At 37.7% G+C, this 21,577-nt stretch overlaps 1 protein-coding gene across 2 annotated transcripts in view; it reads right to left on the reverse strand.

Annotated features, from left to right (window-relative positions):
* Window positions 1-8,228: 8,228 nt before the first annotated feature.
* SANBR (SANT and BTB domain regulator of CSR) overlaps window positions 8,229-21,577 on the reverse strand; it is a 56,988-nt gene continuing 43,639 nt past the window's right edge. For both annotated transcript variants that reach the window (XM_065929226.1, XM_065929227.1), the window contains 6 exons: window positions 15,441-15,532; window positions 14,043-14,071; window positions 13,891-13,964; window positions 13,326-13,414; window positions 9,424-9,515; window positions 8,229-8,389 (listed from right to left, as the gene is read on the reverse strand). In XM_065929226.1, the coding sequence (XP_065785298.1) occupies window positions 8,353-8,389; window positions 9,424-9,515; window positions 13,326-13,414; window positions 13,891-13,964; window positions 14,043-14,071; window positions 15,441-15,532 (413 nt within the window). In that variant the 3' untranslated portion in view covers window positions 8,229-8,352. The remainder of the gene's footprint in view (window positions 8,390-9,423; window positions 9,516-13,325; window positions 13,415-13,890; window positions 13,965-14,042; window positions 14,072-15,440; window positions 15,533-21,577) is intronic.

Here is a 21,577-nt window from a genome sequence, read left to right on the forward strand (position 1 = left end):
CCATCCTATGGGCAGTCTTTTCACTTTCTTGATTGCATCCAAATGTTTTCAACCTGGTAAAGTCCAATTTATCTACTTTTGTTGCTCTTACTTGTGCTTTTAGTGTCATGTCTAAGTATCCATGGCCAAATCCAAAGTTGTTAAGATTTACCCCTGAGTCTTCCTCTAAGAGTTTTACATTTCTTTTGTTAAGTTCATTCTTCAGTATTTATTTTTGATGTTATTATAAAGGGATGTTTAAAATGTCATTTTCATATTTTTCTAGTGTATAAAAATGGATTTTTGTATATTGATCTTGTGTCCTGATAGCCTGAACTTAATTATATGTTCTAATAGTTTTTTTGGTGGATTTCTTGGGATTTTCTATAAACAAGATGTCATCTGTGATTAGATATGGGCTTCCCTCATACTCAGTTGGTAAAGAATCCACCTGCAATGTGAGAGACCCCGGTTTAATTTCTGGGTTGGGAAGATCTGCTGGAGAAGGGATAGGCTACCCTCTCCAGTATTCTTGATTAGGTATATTTACTTTTCTATTTGGATGCATTTCATTTTCTGACATTGGAGACAAATTGCAAACCAACAAATATAGAAAAATAATGAAACAACAATGTCAGATTTGTGATTTGTATAGGAATAAACTGTGATGATGTAATGAGTGACTTGGGTAGCTACCCCAGGTGGGCATAGCAATGCCTCCTGGGAGGAAATCTAAAATCTGAAGTATAATAAAGAAACTTCTCTTGGCAGTGGGACAGCTAAAGGAACTAAAAGGTGGGAATGGGTTTACTTACTGGAGGAACAGGTAGACCATGTAACTGGAATGTAATAGCAAGATGGGAAAGGAAACCACAGGCAGCCAAGGGCTAGGCTGAATGTGACTGTATAAACCTGGGCAATGGAAATTGGGTTTTATTCTCAGTATGAAGAAGAGCTACTGGAGTGTTAAGCAGGGAAGTGATGTGACCTGAATCACACTTCAAAATTAATGTAATTGTTTTGTGCATAACAGAGGTTGAAGTGGGAGCTGGAAGCATGTAGGAGCCTTGGAGATGTTACTAACCTGGAGTGGTAGGCCATGGTGACGGAGAAAAGCGAATGGATACAGCATATGGATGGGACTTGCTGATGAAATTGGATGTGGGGAGCGAAGGCAAAAGAGGAATGATGAATAATTTCTAGAGACTCAGCTTACGCACTTGAGTGGGCAGTGGTGCCATTTACTTAGCAAGCAGGGAGTTGGTGGTGGGTTGGGGAGCTACATCACAAGTCACGCTTCTATCATGTCAAATTGGTGACACTTACTGATATTCCAAATACAAATGTCAAGTGGGCAGTTGGATTAAACAAGACTAGAACCACAGAGAGGGAGCTGGGGTCACTTGTTTTCAGTGTGAAGGAGCTGCCAGTGAGCCAGAAGGCACTCCAGGAGAGAATGGTTTAGGCAATCCACAGTGAAACTGTTTCAAATGCTACAGGCCTAGTATGTGAGTTAATTTAGCTGCCTGAAAGTTTTTCTCCACCCGGAAAATGGGGGTAATACCCAGTCTGGGGGTTGCCTGTAAGACTAAAGGCAAGAGGCACTCAGAAAGCCAGCAACATCTCAGCACATACATTTAGCAACTACACCTCTACAACTACCTCTAGTTCATAAGAACTGGTCTTGGCATAGACAAGCAGAAAGAGCAAAACTAGCTACATTTTCTGAAGTAAAGACAACCTTGGAATAAGAGCTACTCTAAAACAAGGGCTGCAGCCTCTCTCCTTCAGTAAACCTCACTGAAAACAGCACGGTCACTACCACCTATCAGGAAATAGTTTTCCTACCTAACTCTTCCTATAAATCCTGTATACACTGCTTAAGTAAAGCAAGACTTTCAGTATAACAAAATAACAAATGATGCCACAGCAACTACTTAAGTATTAGGCACCTCTCACCTTTCTTGCATTAACCACACATCAGTCTTAACAACTCAAGTTAGAGGAAGAGGGGTATCCATCTCTCATTTTAAAGACTTTAAGGCCAATTCCCAAATATTAAAATAACAATGCAGCAATAATACTAGCTAACATTTCTATTAGCCAGAAAACATTGTATTTTAGATCTCTAAAACATTTAATCTTCCAACTATCCTTTTGGAAATAATATCATTCCCATATCATCCTTCTCAATAGATCAGCCTTATTATTATTATTATTATTGGCTGTGAGTGAGGCATACAGGATCTTATTCCCTGAACTTAGTTTCCAGGCCAGGGAATGAACCTGTCCCCCCTGCCTTGGAAACTGGAGTCTTAACCACTGGACTGCCGGGGAAGTTTATCTGTGTTCAGTCATGTCCAATTCTTTGCCACCCCTTGGCTCCTCTGTCCATGGAATTTTCCAGCCAAGAATACTGGAGCGGATTGCCATTTCCTTCTCCAGGGTATCTTCCTGACCCAAGAAAGATCTGTATCTCCTGTATCTCCTGCACTGCAGGCAGATTCTTTACCACTGTGTCACAGGGGAAGCCCTCAGGGAAGTCTCTAGATCAGTTTTAAATGACAGCATTAAGCCTATTAGTTCGCTGATTCCTAAAATGTCAACAGTCACTCTTGCCATCTCCTGTTTGACCACTTCCAATTTGCCTTGATTTGTGGACCTAATATCCCAGGTTCCTATGCAATATTGCTCTTTACAGCATCAGACCTTGGTTCCATCACCAGTCACATCTACAACTGGGTGTTGTTTTTGCTTTGGCTCTGTCTCTTCATTCTTTCTGGAGTTATTTCTCCACTGATCTCCAGTAGCATAGTGGGCACCTACCGACCTGGGGAGTTCATTTTTCAGTGTCATAGCTTTTTGCCTTTTCATACTGTTCATGAGGTTCTCAAGGCAAGAATACTGAAGTGGTTTGCCATTCCCTCCTCCAGTGGACCACATTTTGTCAGAACTCTCCACCATGACCCGTCCGTCTTGGATGGCCCTACATGGCATGGCTCATAGTTTCATTGAGTTAGATAAGGCTGCAGCCCATGTGATTAGATTGGTTAGTTTTCCGTGATTGTGGTTTTCAGAATGTGGAGTACAGAATGAAGCAGGGCAAAGGGTAATAAGAGTTTTGCCAGGAGAATGTACTAGTTATAGCAAACACCTTCTTCCAACTACAAAAGAGAAGACTCTACACATGGATATCACCAGATGATCAACACCAAAATCCAATTGATTATATTTTTGCAGCCAAAGATGGAGAAGCTCTATACAGTCAGCAAAAACAAGACCGGGAGATGACTGTGGCTCAGATTATGAACTCCTTATTGCCAAATTCAGACTTAAATTGAAGAAAGTAGGGAAAACCACTAGACCATTCAGGTATACCTAAATCAAATCCGTATGGCTATACAGTGGAAGTGAGAAATAGATTTAAGGGACTAGATCTGATAGACAGAGTGCCTGAAGAACTATGGATGAAGGTTCATGACATGGTACAGGAGACAAGGATCAAGACCATCCCCAAGAAAAAAATGCAAAAAAGCAAAATGGCTGTCTGAGGAGGCCTTACAAATAGCTGTGAAACGGAGAAGCCAAAAGCAAAGGAGAAAAGGAAAAATATACCCATCTGAATGCAGAGTTCCAAAGAATAGCAAGGAGAGTTAAGAAAGCCTTCCTCAGTGATCAGTGCCAAGAAATAGAGGAAAATAATAGAATGGGAGAGACTAGAGATCTCTTCAAGAAAATTAGAGATACCAAGGGAATATTTCATGCAAAGAAAAGGGCACAATAAAGGACAGAAATGGTATGGATCTAACAGAAGCAAAAGATATTAAGGAGGTGGCAAGAATACACAGAGGAACTATACAAAAAAGATCTTTACGACCCAGATAATCACGATGGTGTGATCACTCATCTAGAGCCAGACATCCTGGAAAGTGAAGTCAAGTGGGCCTTAGAAAGCATCACTACGAACAAAGCTAGTGGAGGTGATGGAATTCCAGTTGAGCTATTTCAAATCCTAAAAGATGATGCTGTGAAAGTCCTGCACTCAATATGCCAGCAAATTTGGAAAACTCAGCAGTGGCCACAGGACTGGAAAAGGTCGGTTTCCTTTCCAATCCCAAAGAAAAGCAATGCCAAATAATGTTCAAACTACTGCACAATTGCACTCATCTCACATACTAGTAAAGTAATCCTCAAAATTCTCCAAGCCAGGCTTCAACAATACATGAACTATGAACTTCCAGATGTTCAAGCTGGTTTTAAAAAGGCAGAGGAACCAGAGATCCAATTGCCAACATCCGTTGGATTATTGAAAAAGCAGGAGTTCCAGGAAAACATCTATTTCTGCTTTATTGACCATGCCAAAGCCTTTGACTGTGTGGATCACAATAAACTGTGGAAAATTCTGAAAGAAATGGGAATACCAGACCATCTGACCTGCCTCCTGAGAAAACTGCATGGAGATCAGAAAGCAATCGTTAGAACTGAACATAGAACAACAAGACTGGCTCCAAATATGAAAAAGGAGTACGTCAAGGCTGTATATTGTCACCGTGTTTATTTAACTTATATGTACAGTACATCACGAGAAACACTGGACTGATAAAGCACAAGTTGGAATCAAGATTGCCAGGAGAAATAGCAATAACCTCACATATGCAGATGACACACCCTTATGGCAGAAAGTGAAGAAGAACTAAAGAGCCTCTTGATGAAAGTGAAAGAGGAGAGTGAAAAAGTTGGCTTAAAGCTCAACATTCAGAAAACTAAGATCATGTCATCGGGTCCCATCACTTCATGGCAAACAGATGGGGAAACAGTGGAGACAGTGGCTGACTTTATTTTTGGGGGGGCTCCAAAATCACTGCAGAAGGTGACTTCAGCCACGAAATTAAGACGCTTACTCCTTGGAAGAAAAGTTATGACCAGCCTAGACAGCATATTAAAAAGCAGAGACATTACTTTGTTAACAAAGGTCCGTCTAATCAAGGCTATGGTTTTTCCAGTAGTCATGTATGGATGTGAGAGACTATAAAGAAAGCTGAGCACCAAAGAATTGATGTTTTCGAACTGTGGTGTTGGAGAAGACTCTTGAGTCCCTTGGACTGCAAGGAGATACAACCAGTCCACCCTAAAGGAAATCAGTTCTGAATATTCATTGGAAGAACTGATGTTGAACCTGAAACTCCAATACTTTGGCCACCTGATGCAAAGAGCTGACTCATTTGAAAAGTCCCTGATGCTGGAAGGCAGGAGGGTAAGGGGACGACAAAGGATGAGATGGTTGGATGGCATCACTGACTCAGTGGGCATGAGTTTAAGAGCTAGTGATGGACACGGAGGCCTGGCACGCTGCAGTCCATGGGGCCGCAAAGAGTTGACATGACTGAGCGACTGAACTGAACTGAAGGCTTTTAGAATTAGACTGGCTAGGTAGCCCCCATGCCTTTTAACTGGGACGTGTGAAAATGTGAGTTTTATAATAGTTGAGGATTAAAGAATTACTTCGAGATGTTGAAGATAAAAGGTTTTTTGTTTTTTATACATTTGTCTTTGGCAGATTAGTGTGGTGGGCTTCCCAGGTGGCTCAGTGGTAAAGAATCTGTCTGCCAAGCAGGAGATGTGGGTTTGATCCCTGGGTCAGTAAGATCTCCTGAAGAAGGAAATGGCAACACACTCCAGTATTCTTGCCTGGGAAATTCCATGGATGGAGGAGCCCGGTGGGTTACAACACAACTGAGTGGGCGTGCGTGTGCGCACACACACACACAATTACCATGACAGGACTTCAGCTTCAGCTCTCAAAGCACTCAGCACAGCTCACAATACCTGGCTAAGTGTTCTGAAGAAGGACAATAACAAAATGATGCAACAGTTATCAATCATCTTTTCTGCAATATTTTATCCCTTAAATGTTTGCTGAAATTTTACCAGGATAATATAATTTAAACAATCTTAAAATGTACAAAATTCATTTCTTCCATGAAAACCTATGATCTGGAGCCCATCTGAACTTTTTGAGAAGATGGAATGATTCAGATCAAGGGACTCTGCAATTAACTTTTGTCATTAATGTTTATTTCAATTAAATAAATGTGAATTCAGAATTAATGTAAGATAAAACCTCAAAATATTTGGCAAAACAAATGCTATTACAAGTATGATTAAAATGTTTGTGTTACCTGTGTTATGAACTACAGACATTCACAAAATTTAAAGCACATCCTGAAGAAAATAAAATTTTGATAAATTCTGTTTGTAAAAATCAATTCAGTGGTACAGTCCCCCTGGGGGAGAAGCAATCTGCCTTGTTACCATCAATTAAAAATCAAATGAGATATTTCAGTTGTGACCATCACAGTACTATATAACACATACAAACCTAAATCCTTTTGATCAGAGAATACAGTAAACAAGACTGGTATTTAATAGGTCTTATAGATCATGTAGTATAAAACATTTTCTTTTGCAAATAAAAATTTTATAAACTATTTCAAAAATGTCAAACAACTGAATGTTGACTGCAACAAAATTTCCAAACAGAAGTTCAAAAATCTTGGCAAAGCTATGCATGTAACATCAAATAAAATCTAGCTTTATTTACCAACTAAAATATTCATTAAAAACACATAACACTTCAACATTTCAATAGAAACTGCTGTTCTGTTATCCATTATCAAGTCTGTTTTCTAAATAATTTGAAGAAGATTTCAATTATAAGATAAATGAAGACTAAAAATAAAAACAATGCAAATTGAAGTGTTTTAGAGACCTATATATAAGTAATTTCCAAACACATAATTGTTATATGATTACGGTTTGGAACAAAATTTCCCTGAGCACTCTTTCTGCATGGTTAGAAAAACTGATTTCTCCTGAATAATTCAATTTTTCATCCATCAAGTGTATCTGAGAATCTTTCCTTCCAGACATCTCTAAAGTAATAACTGATTATAACCATTTTAAGAGGCTATTTGAATGGTTATAGATTAATGGTTGAGTTTTAGTGCCCTGAGAACTGTACAGTGGGTATCTTATACAACTGAAATGATTTACTATCCTAAAACTATCAACAGTTGTTTTAACAAATTCAGAATCCAAATTTAACAAATTCAGTTGTTTTAACTAGCTTCACAGAAGAAAGAAGTAGTAATCAGTAATTCCAGACCAATAAATACATATTAAAAACTGAAAAAAAGAGTTGGATTAACATTGTGATTTCTCTGGAATAACACTGAAAAAAATTAAGCATTCTGCCAACACAGGAAATACTTCACCTTAAAACTTTACTTAATTCAGTTTTGAGATCTGTCACTCCTTAAAAGTCATGCAAACATAAAATTAGCATCACTGGAAATTTCATCACATAAATGGCAGTTCTCAATGCTATCACAAAATTTACAGCCCAAAGACATACTATAGTCAGTGCACATGTACAGTACCACTACTAGATGTGTTCCCCTAATTTTTTAAGATCTTAAAAAACTCTTAGCTATTTCAGAGTTTAGGCCTCTTCTCTTTCAAATAAATAAAGTATAACAAATACCTGGGAGTCTTAACTATGTAAATTTCTAAATACTAATTTTTTATATAGGCTGGCATCACACTGACAGCTAATGGTGAATGATGTCGGACTCGTGATCTCTGAGGACGATTTCAGCTTCAGGACTAGGGACCAAGCTTGATCAACAAGAGCTTTTGTGTAGCAGAGTTCTATTAAAGTATAAAAAGGGACAGAGAAAGCTTCTGACATAGACATCAGAAAGGGGATAGAGAGTGCCCCCATCCATAGCCTTATCAAGGCCTTATATACTGTTATCAGGCCCACTCCCATAGCAAACATCTTATCATAACAAGATCAGTCAGAAGGTTCTTGTTAAGAACACAAACATGTCCTAGAGCAAGATACATTGCTGTTACATAATCTTTAGTACAGAGCTTAAGAAAAAACATACCCTTGGGTCACTAGCTCTGGGCTTAAAGAAAAACCGTTTTATGTGACTAATGTAGAAAAAGAATGTATGTCCTTTTCTCCTTGAGAGCCCCAGACCCCTTTCTCCTTCTCAAGGGCCCAGAACCCTTCCTCCTCCATGAGAGCCCTGGACCCCTTCCTCCTTGAGGGCCCCAGACTCCTTATCAACCTACCTAAGAATGAATTCTCTCAAAACCAAAGGAAAATCATATTTAAGAAGTTTCATATTTATAATTTCATGAGACTTAACTATGTATTTCCCTTACCACTATGATTTACGTGGCTTGCAAGAATATTTAATAAATAACTTAAAACATTTAGAAGTAATCATTCCGAAGATCTTCAAGTAAGCAATTTCAGGTGTCCAGAGGTATGTCTTCTGTCTTCTTATATTTTAAGGTGCTTTACGCAGGCCGACCTTGACCAAAACGACTTTTAGACCTAGATTTTTTTTAAACAGAAAAGAAAGTAAGAGGTGGTTCTAAAACAATAAGAAGTTGCCACTGCTTTACGTTAAGTCTGACTGACACTGTCAAAATTTAACGAAAATTCATGTATCTCCATAATCTACTTTAAAAATCCTTGGAGTGAAATGTATTTTGGAATTCAGGTATTTTTTAAATTGGTGGAGATAATACGTACATACATTGTATATTATGAATCTGGAGTACTGCTCCATAACCAAACACATGAATATTTCTTTACTGATACAAATGAGCACTTATATTAAATGGGATAAATAAAAACTACAAATAGCACCACAGTAGCTCAGATCAGGTTTGAGTTGCCACAAATGTATGAAAAAAACTTTTGGCTTTCTGAGTTTTCTGGATTTCAGAATTGCAGATAAGGCATTTGGATCTGTAGAATTAATGATCACATTTCAGTAACTGCTAATCTTTCAAAGAAAATTTGTGCTGTAAAATGACACAGAACATACAAGTTAGATATTCTTTTTCTTAGGCCCCATTGCACAGTATGAAGCATCTTAGTTCCCGGACCAGGAATTGAACCCTAGCCCCCTGCAGTGGAAGCATGGAGCCTTAGCCACTGAACCTCCAGGGAAGTCCCACAGGTAAGATTTTATAAAGAGAGAACAAGAAATTAGAAAATTTCAATGATTTATATAAAGTAGTAATATGTTATCAATAAACAGCATAAAAATTCTGCTAGTTTGCAGTGGCACTACAGCTTACATTTGTCAGCTGTTGGCTCAGAACTGAGCTGACTCAATAAACAGAAAACTGATTTAAAAAAACTATACTTTCATTAAATTTTGCCATCATGACCTTTTAAAGTCTTAACTCTTAAGTTAAAATCTGGTTCTGACTAATGTCTTGATGATCTAATCTCCAAACAAAATAAAACAGAAATCAAATTATGTGCTTCTAGTGTTCATATGATTTTTCCCTTAAGGAAAAAAAAAAAATCATCACTTCAAAGCTGGCATTCTGAATTCACCTCTGCTGATTTACCTTGTGTTTTTTTCCGAGCTGCTCTGCCGAGCACTGACTGGCACTGAGGCCTTGATTTGAGCTTCAAGCCTGGAATAAATCCCTCCTGCAAACTGCAAAGGAGCACAATTAAGTTACTATCTATATGGAACCAACAGAAGCTCGGCTTTATTGAAACAGCATTACTTTTTAATTTAGAAGCAATTTTATTTTGATTTTTTAAATTAAAAAGTTTAGCTCTTTGGAGTTATAATTTATACATATTATTTTACTTTAAAATTCACCCTATTTAGTGTACTGTTCTGAGTTTTGACAAATGCATACAGTTATGTGAACACTTGTAATGGAGACATAACCCAGTTCCATCACCCCAAGAAAATCCCCTAGTGCCCCCTTTTAAGGCCAATGATTTGATGACTTTACAGTACAAATTCTGGCAAGCATCAACCTTTGGGTTTTTTTCCGTGGCTGGTCTGTGTAGTTTACAGGATCTTAGTTCCCTGACCAAGGATAGAACTTGTGCCCTTGGCAGTGAAAGAACAGAGTCCTAACCACTGGACAACCAGGGAATTTCCCTACTTATCTGTTTTATGTCCCTATACCTTTGCATTTTCCAGAACCTTATATATATACAGAATCATATAGCTTACCGCCTTTTGAATAAGGCTTCTTGCACTTACCATGATGTGTAGGAGATTCATCTATGTTGCATGTATCAGTAGCTCATTCTTTTTTATATATACCACAGTCTTATTCACTTATCAAGTAAAGGACATTTGGGTTGTTTCTAGTTTTTAATAATTCTAAATAAAGCCCCTGTAAAGATGTGTGAAATGATCTGCATGGTGAGTAAACATTAATATAAGAAAGAGCCAAACTATTTTCCAAAGTAGCCATTCCCTTTTGCATCCTTACTAGTTATATATGACAGTTCCAGTGGCTCTATATCCTTGTTAGCATATTAAAAAACTTTTTTTAGACATTTTAGTGGGTGTATAGTGGTATCTTGTTGAGGGATTAATTTACATTTCCCTAATGACTAAGAAGGCAAAGAGGCTGTCTCAGGAGGCTTTACTAACAGCTGAGGAAAGAAGTGAAGTGAAAGGCAAAGGAAAAAAGGAAAGATATACCCAACTGAACGCAGAGTTCCAGAGGAGAGATAAGCAAGGAGAGATAAGAAGGCCTTCTACAATGAACAATGCAAAGAAACAGAGGAAAACAACAGAATGGGAAAGACTAGACATTTCTTTAAGAAAACTGGAGATGTCAAGGGAACATTGTAATGCAAGGATGGGCACGATAAAAGGAAAGAAACGGTATGGACCTAACAGAAGCAGAAGAGATGAAGAAGAGGTGGCAAGAATATACAGAAGAACTATACAAGAAAGGTCTTAATGACCCAGATAACCACCAAGGTGGTGTCACTCACCTAGAGCCAGACACCCTGGAGTATGAAGTCAAGTGGGTCTTAAGAAGCATCACTACAAACAAAGCTAGTGGAGGTGATGGAATTCCAGTTGAGCTATTTCAAATTCTAAAAGATGATGCTGTTAAAGTGCTACACTCAATATGTCAGCAAATTTGGAAAACTCAGCAGTGGCCACACGACTGGAAAAGGCCAGTTTTCATTCCATTCCAAAGAAGGGCAATGTCAAAGAATGTTCAAACTACTGCACAACTGTACTCATTTCACATGCTAGCATGGTAATGCTCAAAATCCTTCACACTAGGCTTCAACCATATGTGAACTGATAACTTCCAGATGTACAGCTGGTTTACAAAAGGCAGAGGAAACAGAGATCAAACTGTCAACATTTGTTGGGTCATGGAAAAAGCAACGGAATTCCAGAAAAATGTCTACTTCTGCTTCATTGACTACACTAAAGCCTTTGACGGTGTGGATCATAACAGCTGGAAAATTCTTAAAGAAGTGGGAATACCAGACCACCTTACCTGTCTCCTGTTTGTGGGTCAAGAAGCAACAGCTAGAACCAGACATGGGACAATGGACTGGTTCAAAACTGGGAAAGGAATACGTCAAGGCTAAATACTGTCAACTTGCTTATTTAACTTTTACACAGAGTATATCATGTGAAATGCTGGGCTGGATGAATCACAAGCTGGAATCAAGACTGCTAGGGGAAATATCAACAACCTCAGATATGCAGATGACACCACTCTAATGGCAGGAGGTGAAGAGGAACTGAAGAGCCTCTGGATGGGGGTAGTGAAAAGCTGGCTTGAAACTCAACATCAAAAAACTCAGATCATGGCATCTGGTCCCATCATTTCACGGCAAATAGAAGCAGAAAAAGTAGAAGCAGTGACAGATTTTACCTTCTTGAACTTCAAAATCACTGTGGACACTCCAAAATTTCATGGTGAAATTTTTACTGCAGTCATGAAATTAAAAGATGCTTGCTCCTTAGAAGGAAAACTAAGCCAAACCTAGACAGCATATTCAAAAGCAGAGCTACCACTTTGCTGACAAAGGTTCGTATAGTCAAGGCTATGGTATTCCCAGTAGTCATGTATGGATATGAGAGCTGGATCATAAAGAAGACTGAGCACTGAAGAACAGATGCTTTCAAACTGTGGTGCTGGAGAAAACTCTTCAGAGTCCACTGGACTGCAAGAAGATCAAACCAGTCAATCCTAAAGGAAATCAACCCTGAATATTCATTGAAAGGACTGATGCTGAAGCTCCAATACTGTAGCCACCTGATGTGAAGAGCTGACTCACTGGTGAAGACTCTGACGCTGAAAAAGACTGACGGCAAGAGGAGAAGTGGGCAGCAGAGGATAAGATAGTTAGCATGGCTGATCCAATGGACAAGAGTCTGAGCAAACTCCAGGAGATAGTGGAGGACAGAGGAGCCTTGGTATGCTACATTCCATGGGGTCACAAAGAGTAGGACAAGACTTAGTAACTGAACAACAATAATAATGACTAATGGCATTTTTGGTGGTGGCTCAGCAGTAAAGAATCTGCCTGCGTTGCAGGAGACAGGAATTCGATCCCTGGGTCAGGAAGATCCTCTGGAGAAGGAAATGGCAACCTGCTCTAGTATTTTTGCCTGGGAAATACCATGCACAGAGGTCACAAAAGAGTTGGACAAGACTTAGCAAAAACAAACAAAAAAAGATGACTAGTGATGCTGCCATCTTTTCCTGTGCTTCTTTGCTACCTTCTCTCATGAAGTCTATGGTTAATTTTTTGCCTGCTTCTTTTTATTGGGCTGTTTATTTCCTCACAGTTTATGGCTTGTTTTTTCATTCTCTTAATAATGCCTTTCAAAAAGAAGTTTTAAATTTTGATGAAATCCAATTTTTTTCTTTTATGGATCATGCTTTTGGTGTTGTAACTAAGAAATATTTGTCTCACCCATGGTGATGAAGATTTTTTTCCCTGTTTCTTGTAGGGAAGTAAATTCTTCAAGAAAAGCATTAGGGGCAAAAGCTACTGTAAATATATAATACTGATACTAATGATGATACATAATGTTATAACTAATATGTAATTCAGTAAGAGTACAGGTATTTGTTATCATTTTTATAGTAAGACAACATCTTATTTTAAAGATAACATCTAAGCACAGATACAGAGCTGATAAAATTAGCAACTCCAGGAGGTCACCTTCCACGATAGAGTTAATCTGTTCTTGGATACTATACTTTCAGTGACAGTGACTGTCAAAGTGACAGTGACAAAGACAGTGACTTTACTATCTGTGTTACACAGGTCTATGGGCCATAAGAGGTGGTGAAAAACTTTTATGTGAATGAATTGGCTAACTGGTACAGAATATAAAAATATATTAAAAATTTACTCTTTTAAATCATAAAGCATCTTTATACTTATGATGAAAATAAAGTAGGAAAGAGTACTAAGCAAGCACCATACATGAGTACGTAATTCTTACTTCTTTTGCTTCCTTTGACCTGACTCGATCCAGATCACCCAATCTCATCTTTATTAAGTGCCCAGTAATTTCAGACATCCGCCGCTGATCTGAAAGGTCAAAATTAATAAATCTTATTTTATGAGGATGTTTAATAATTTTTATTTCTTAAAGAAGACTGCAATTATTAAAAGTCCATGAAAATACCACTGTATATTATTTGCAGACACATACACCTATTTATCTTTGAAGGACTTTAGGCTTCAAGTGGCAAAATGGCTCATATGTATATAACTGGGCTGCTTTTAAGATGACTGTAAATCAGCTGAAGACATATTCAGTCTTCTTGAAAGTGGAAGCAGTGGATGAAAGTCAGGCTGAGAGACCTCAGAATGATGGATGCATGAAATCACACATTATCTACTGGGGTTGTCTAGTAATGAAACTCTGGTTGATGCCTAAGGGAATGTGCTAATTTTGGGCCTTATTCTAGTTGGAACCTTTAAAGCTATTCAGCATACTTCGTAAGACTCCTATCATTGCTATTTATATCCAATCTGTACATTACCCAAATAATACTACTTACCATCTTCTCTTTGGGCATCTTGGTTGAATCTCAAGGATCTTGTGGGATCCCACTTATTCTTCTGCATACTCACACTATTGAAAAAATTACACAGAAATCAGCATTGATGTTTTTAGAGTGAACATCTGACTGGATTAAGGAGTAATACTCACATGAAAGGAGACACATCTCTAGAAGTTGACTAAAAAAAAGTAGACAACATTAAAGCCCAATTAGAACATATTTACTGATTAGCATTATAGGTAATAACAAAAAAGAGTTTACATTTATTGGGTACAAGATACTGTACCAAGAGCATTACAAGCATTGTTTCATTGAAGCCCTGCAACAACCATGTGAGATGGATGCTATTATTATCTCTATATTAAAACAGTTTCAGAGGAGTTAAGAAACTTATCCAAAGGGAAAGAGACCTAGAATTAGAACCCATTTTATTTATCTGACCTGGAAGCCCCCCACCTCTAATGCAATCTTTTAGAATTCACTCATTCTGTGCCTGTGGTCCTTAACATGGAGATGAAAGTGTAATCCATCCAATAAATACTGTGTGGAATGTGTCTCCACCCCAGCTTTTCACACATTTTTAGAATCCACAGCTCCTCTTTTAGCCAACAGTAGTTATATACTGTTCTCTTATTCCTACCTGGCTTTTTACTCCTTCCTTTGAAGGCATGAGGAAACAAGAATAATTTTAAATGGTCATAAAATATAATCAAGTTTAAAAATTGTTTTATTTTTTGAATAAGTAACACTGGTTCAAAATTCAAGAAGTATAAATAGGACACATAGTAAAAAAGTTTCTGTCCCTCTCCCTAGATATTCAGTTCCCTTCCTTAGAGGCAACCAATTTTATTAATGTCTGATATAGCTTTCTACAGCTACTTTATGGATATATAAGAAAATTCATATATATTCCTTTATCTATTCTACATAAATGGTAGCATAATATACCACTATACATACTGCTCTGTACTTTTCCTTTTTTCTTCTTCTCTTAGAGTTAATTTGCAATGGTGTATTAGTTTCTGGTATAAAATGATTCAGCTTACATATATAAATATATATATATATACTGGAGTGGATAGCCATTCCCTTCTCTAGGGGATCTTCCCAACCCAGGGATCAAACCTGGGTCTCCCACATTGCAGGCAGATTCTTTACTGTCTGAGCTACCAGGGAAGTCCATTTTATATATATATTTGTATATATTCTTTTTCACACTTTTCCATTGTAGTTTATTATAAGACTTTGAATACGGTTCCCCTGTGCTATAGGATCTTGTCTATTTTATATATAGTAGTAGTTTGTATATGCTAATCCAAAACTTCTGATTTATCTTTCTTATACTTCACTTTCCTTTCTTCATGTGTCAATACACCTTAGAGATCTTTAATCTCAGTCTTTACAGAGATTCTTCACTCATTTTTACACTGCTAGCATTCCACTATGGTACCGTAGCTCTTCTTTTTCAGATTTTTCCTGGACGTACCTGCTTATTTCTTAATACAACTTAAGAACAGTAATAATTAGAATAGACAATTTATAGCTACCTTCTCCAGGGCCTTTTCTTTCTTCTGACCACAGGGTGAAGACAGCTGCTTCTTTGGTTGTTTAGTGAACTTCTTTGGCTTCTCCTTTTTCCCTGATAATAGAATGTCAGTGTTATCAGCCCATGCACTTGTCATATCCAAACAATAAAATCACTGAAAAAATAAAACACTGCTTTTAAAAACTAAAAAATTACCTTTGGATAAAAAGTAAATATATGGAGAAATAAGACTAAAAGTGCTTTATAGAGGTTCATTTTACTTTTCTTCTACTTGGTGAAAATCTTAGGGAGAAAAATGAGGGCAATGAATTCCAAGACCCAATGAAATTAAACGTAGAAAAATGTTGGAGAAATTACACATATTTATTTCCCTGAATCTAACGTGACAGTGGAGTCATCTCCTAATTTCAAATTTTTCAATATAAAAAATAACTGTAACCTAGAAAATCACAAATTGAGAAGGGGAGGAAAGAAGAGTTCACACACACAATCTTTAAAATGCCTTTGTTCACACAGGAGGTTGGGCTATGAGGGTAAAAATGGAGGCAGAACATAAATGATCCTGGGAAAATGCAGATCTGGGATAAACTGTATTCGAAATGAGGGCATTCCTGCAGTGAACATTCGGACCTTACTCTTGGCTGACAGTTTAGTGGAGAAAGGAGACAGGCAAAAAAAGAGGGAGGGGAAAGAAGTATTTATCTAAAAACAAGGTTGGAAGGTTGATAATAATACATTAGATTGCTGTTTCCCAATTATCAATTATTTGTACACCATCTTTACAGTTTTTGCTCTATCTTAAAAAAGAAACTTCATCACTACCATAAATGAAAAACCTGTAAAATGTGCTACACAGAAGACAACCTTGAAGATATCAGAATAAAGACAAAACAACATCTAGAATCTAGATAGATTTATTTGTGTGCTGGCCCTGGGCCCCTGACATGTGTCTCTCTGTTAATGTGGGAGATTAACAAGTGTTATATTGCTAAAAATCCATGACAGGGTGGGCTACATGATAACAGCAGTGTGAAAGGGTGGACAATTCCTCCCCCCAAAATAATGATAAAAACAGAACAAAAATAGTATAAACAATCATCTGCAGGTACTGGAGAATAATCAAAGGAAGAGAGAAAGTTCACTGTTTACATGTGAAAAAAGCTTCCTTATCTGAGGGCACTTTCCCCCTCCTCCCCAGCTCAGGGAGGAAAATCATAACCTTGAGTTGCAGGGAGAAAATGACAGAGTTCAAAGCAACAGAGAAGCTAGGAATTCAAAGCAGAAAATGTGGAAACAAGAAAGAGATCTGAGGCCTAAAATGTGAACATGAACTATGCCCAAATTCTGAGCTGAATGTTAAACTATGCAAGTACACGGGAAACCCTAGGAAGCTCAGCTAAAAAGGCAAGCAGAAACTAGGGTGGGGTGTTGAGCACTGCAAGACAGAACTGCTCTCTGTGAGAGGAAGCATGTTTCCTGTGCCTTTGAATGACTTCCCCAAACTGTTTTTAGCTTGAGCTTCTGAGAGTCTTGCTGGCTTGAATTATCACAGGTCAGACCTGGGACTGGAAAAAGAAGTAGGAATCTAGGTGGAACCCCAAAGCAGGGAAACCACCAAGCAGGTGCACCCTCCAATAAATTCTTTCCTTGGCTGACCACTAAATTCCCCAAACTGTCATCCTGCAGATGCCGCCACCCTCCATGGTGATTGCTGAGAAGTTGGGGGAATGCAAGAAGTAAGGTGAACAAGGAAACAGGATTGGCCGCAGAGAGCTGAGGTACATATGAAAGAAATAAATTCAGTGAGCCCAAAGACTTGCATCTTCCCATACACAGAATGCTAAATTCCTTCACTTGATAACTGATCTTGATGTTCAGACTGCCTGCTCTATTTGTTGCAAACTTGACCTACCTCTTGATAAACCTGTATGCAGGTCAGGAAGCAACAGTTAGAACTGGACATGGACCAACAGACTGGTTCCAAATAAGAAAAGGAGTATGTCAAGGCTGTATATTCTCACCCTGCTTATTTAACTTATATGCAGAGTACATCATGAGAAACGCTGGGCTGGAAGAAGCACAAGCTGGAATCAAGATTGCTGGGAAAAATATCAATAACCTCAGATATGCAAATAACACCACCCTTATGGCAGAAAGTGAAGAGGAACTAAAAAGCCTCTTGATGAAAGTGAAAGACAGAGTGAAAAAGTTGGCTTAAAGCTCAACATTCAGAAAACTAAGATCATGGCATCTGATCCCATCACCTCATGGGAAATAGATGGGGAGACAGTGGAAACAGTGTCAGACTTTATTTTTTGGGGCTCTAAAATCACTGCAGATGGTGACTGCAGCCATGAAATTAAAAGACGCTTACTCCTTGGAAGGAAAGTTATGACCAACCTAGATAGCATATTAAAAAGCAGAGACATTACTTTGCCAACAAAGGTCCGTCTAGTCAAGACTATGGTTTTTCCAGTGGTCATGTATGGATGTGAGAGTTGGACTGTGAAGAAAGCTGAGTGCTGAAAAATTGATGCTTTTGAACTGTGGTGTTGGAGAAGACTCTTGAGAGTCCCTTGGACTGCAAGGAGATCCAACCAGTCCATCCTGAAGGAGATAAGTCCTGGGTGTTCATTGGAAGGACTGATGCTGAAGCTGAAACTCCAATACTTTGGCCACCTCATGCGAAGAGTTGACTCATTAGAAAAGACCCTGATGCTGGGAGGGATTGGGGACAAGAGGAGAAGGGGACGCCAGAGGATTAGATGGCTGGAGGGCATCAATGACTTGATGGGCATGAGTTTGAGTAAACTCCGGGAGTTTGTGATGGACAGGGAGGCCTGGTGTGCTATGATTCATGGGGTCGCAAAGAGTCGGACACGACTGAGCGACTGAACTGAACTGAACTGAACTGTATATAGCCTAATGTCCCCCTGCCTCCATGGAGCAGTTTTCTCAGAGCTACTGAGATGCTGTCTCCTGGGCTCAGCGTCCCAAACATTCCCTACTTTCAGCTCTCTACTTTCAGAATGTGAATATATATTTTCAGTCAACAGTTTTGGCGACCATGAAGGAACCCAGAGCAAATTTCTTTCCTCCACCTGAACTTTATGAGAACCAGAGAGATAGTACCATAAGAAGCTCACTAAACTACACAGGCTGGTGTAGCCTTTGAGGTGGGGGGCAGGCAAAAGCAGCAGCAGCTAGCAGGCAAAAAAACCCGTGCAGAGACACCAGCAGGGAGACAGATTTTGCAGTGTGGCTTAGGCAGGTTAATTGCTTATAAGAACAAAAATCCCAACAATTCTTAGGAGAATAAAAGGTTTCAGAGTTGCACAAAGATAACCTACAGTATTTAGTTTTCACCCAAAAGTCATGAGATAAAGAAAATGAGAAGTATGATCCACTCAGAAGAAACAGTTAATAGAAACTGATTGAGAAGGCCAGCATGTTGGACTTGGGAGACAATAATTTCAAAGCAACTGTTACAGATATGTTCAAAGGAAAAGTGGTAGAGAGAATCTCAACACATAAAGTATAAAAGAAGAACCAGGGGGGAAATTCTAGAGCTGAAAGGTATAACTGAAATGAAAAAGTGAAAAAATGTACCAGATAGGCTCAAAAGAAAATCTGAAATGGCAGAAAAATGAATCACTGAATATGAAGTCAAGGATTAGAAACTATCCAATCGGGGGAAGAGATGACTGAAGAAAACACCCAGAGCCTCCAAGACAATATCAAAAGGCCACAGGTATATTGAAGAACCAGAAAACAAATGTGAGAAAGGGGCACAAAAAATACTTAAAGAAGTAACGATTGTAAGATAACAATTTATAGATTCAAGAAATTCAACAAATCCCAAATAAAATAAACACAAAGAAAATCACATCTAGGCATGTCATAGTCAAGCTTCTAAGTCAAAAATAAAAAGATAAATCTCAAAAGCAGCAAGATTAAAAGTGTACATTACATACGTAACGGGAAAATTTTTATCATAAGGACTAACTTCGCAGAAACAATGGAGGCCAGAAGACATTGAAATGCCATATTTAAAGTGCTGAAAGAAGGCTATATATAGATATATAATTATACAGTTACGGCTGATTAGTGCTGTTGTATGACAGAAACCAACACATGATAAAGCAATTATCCTCCAAATTTAATAAGGTGCTAAAAGAAAAAAGATGTTAATCACAAATTACAAATTGAGAAAACTGTACTTCAAAAACAAAAGCAAAATAAAGACATTTTCAGGTGAATAAAAACAATTCACTAGTGCACTTGCAGTATACTTGCCCTACAGGAAATAAGAACTCCTTCATGCTCAGTTGGTAAAGAATTCACGGGTTTGCAAAGAGTCAGACACATTGAGAGACCTTCACTCACTCATGAATGAATGAATGAAAGAAAATAACATCAGATGGTAACAAAGATATAGAAACAAATGATAAACATGTTGGTAAATACAAAGGACTAAAGGTATATATTTTTCTTTGTTCCCTTCTCTAAAGGTTCTTATGTTAATATTCTACCTGGAGTAATTCATATTACCTTTAAGTAGACTGTGATAGATTAAAAAGGCATGTTGAAATCTTTAGAACAATCAAATGCAAAGAAATATAACTAAAAAGCTAACAATTTAAATAATATACTAAAATTATTTTCTTAGCACAAAAAAAGCGGGAAAGGAGAAACAGAGAAACAAAACATTTGAGCCAACTAGAAAATGAACAGCAAACTGGCAAACCTAACACAACCATATCAACTAAATATATTAAATATAAATACAATAAATGGTCCAATCAAAATGCAGAGATTGTCAAATTGGACAAGAAAGCAATTTCCAACAATATGCTATCTACAAGATATAGTCTTCAAATTAAGAACGCCAACGTTGAAAATAAAAGAAGAAAGATATATCATTCAAATGGTAAACAAAACAAATCTAGAGTGATTATCTTAAAATTAAACAAAACAGACTTTAAGATAAGCAATTCTACTATAAATAAAGAGGGCTCCATCATGATAAAATAGTCAGCACACTATAAATGCATACATGCCTAGTTACAAAGCTCAAACACATACTAAGCCATGCGATGCCTGCTGCTCAGTCATGTCTTTGACTCTTTGAGACCCCATGGACTGTAGCCCATCAGGCTCCTCTCTCTATGGAATTTTCCAGTCCAGAATACTGGAGTCAGTTGCCATTTCCCATTCCAGTGGATCGTCCCAAACCAGGGATTGAACCCATGTCTCTTGAGTCTCCTGCATTGGCAGGCAGATTCTTTACTACTGTGCCACCTGGGAAACTATATCATGATAAAAGAGTCAATACACTGTAATTGTATATGTGCCCGGTTACAAAGCTCTAACCCATACATAAAGCAAAAGCTGACAGACTTGAAAGGAAAAATACATAAATTAACATGATAGCTTGAGATTTCAATACTAATCTCTTACTAATTGATAGAACAAGCAGTCAGAAAATGAGCACTAGAAAATCAAACTGACTTCACTCTACATTTACAGACTACTCCACCAATAACAGAATTCACATTGTTTTCATGCACATCTGGAACATGTGTCAATAAAACTTAGAAGGTGAAAGCACAGACAGTACATTTTTTTATCATAATGGAATTATATGAGAAATCCACAACTGAAAAGTATTCAGAAAATCGGAAAATATTTGGAAATTAAACACATTACTGAGCAATACATGGGTCAAAGACAAAATCATGAGGGAAATTAGAAAATATTTTGTATTAAATATAAATGAAAACAAGATATACCAAAACCTGTGTTAAAAGCAGTGTTTAGAGTGAGTCTTATAGTTTTAAATGCTTATACTAGAAAAGAAAGTAAAAAATCAATGATTTAAGTTTCCACATTAAGAAGCTAGAAAAAAGAGGAAGTTAAGTCCAAAGTAAGTTCAAGGAAGGAAACAGTAAATATAAGACTGAAAATCAATGAACTATAAAATAGACAAACTACAGAGAAAGTCTATGAAATCAAAAGCTGGTTCCTGGAAAAGATCAATAAAACTAATAAACCTGTAGCTAAACTGATCAAGAAAAAAGGAATATAAAACACAAATTAACAATACCAGAAATGAAAGAGGGACATCACCAGAAATCC

The sequence above is a fragment of the Muntiacus reevesi genome, chromosome 3, assembly GCF_963930625.1.
Source record: "Muntiacus reevesi chromosome 3, mMunRee1.1, whole genome shotgun sequence".
Lineage (NCBI taxonomy): Eukaryota > Metazoa > Chordata > Mammalia > Artiodactyla > Cervidae > Muntiacus > Muntiacus reevesi.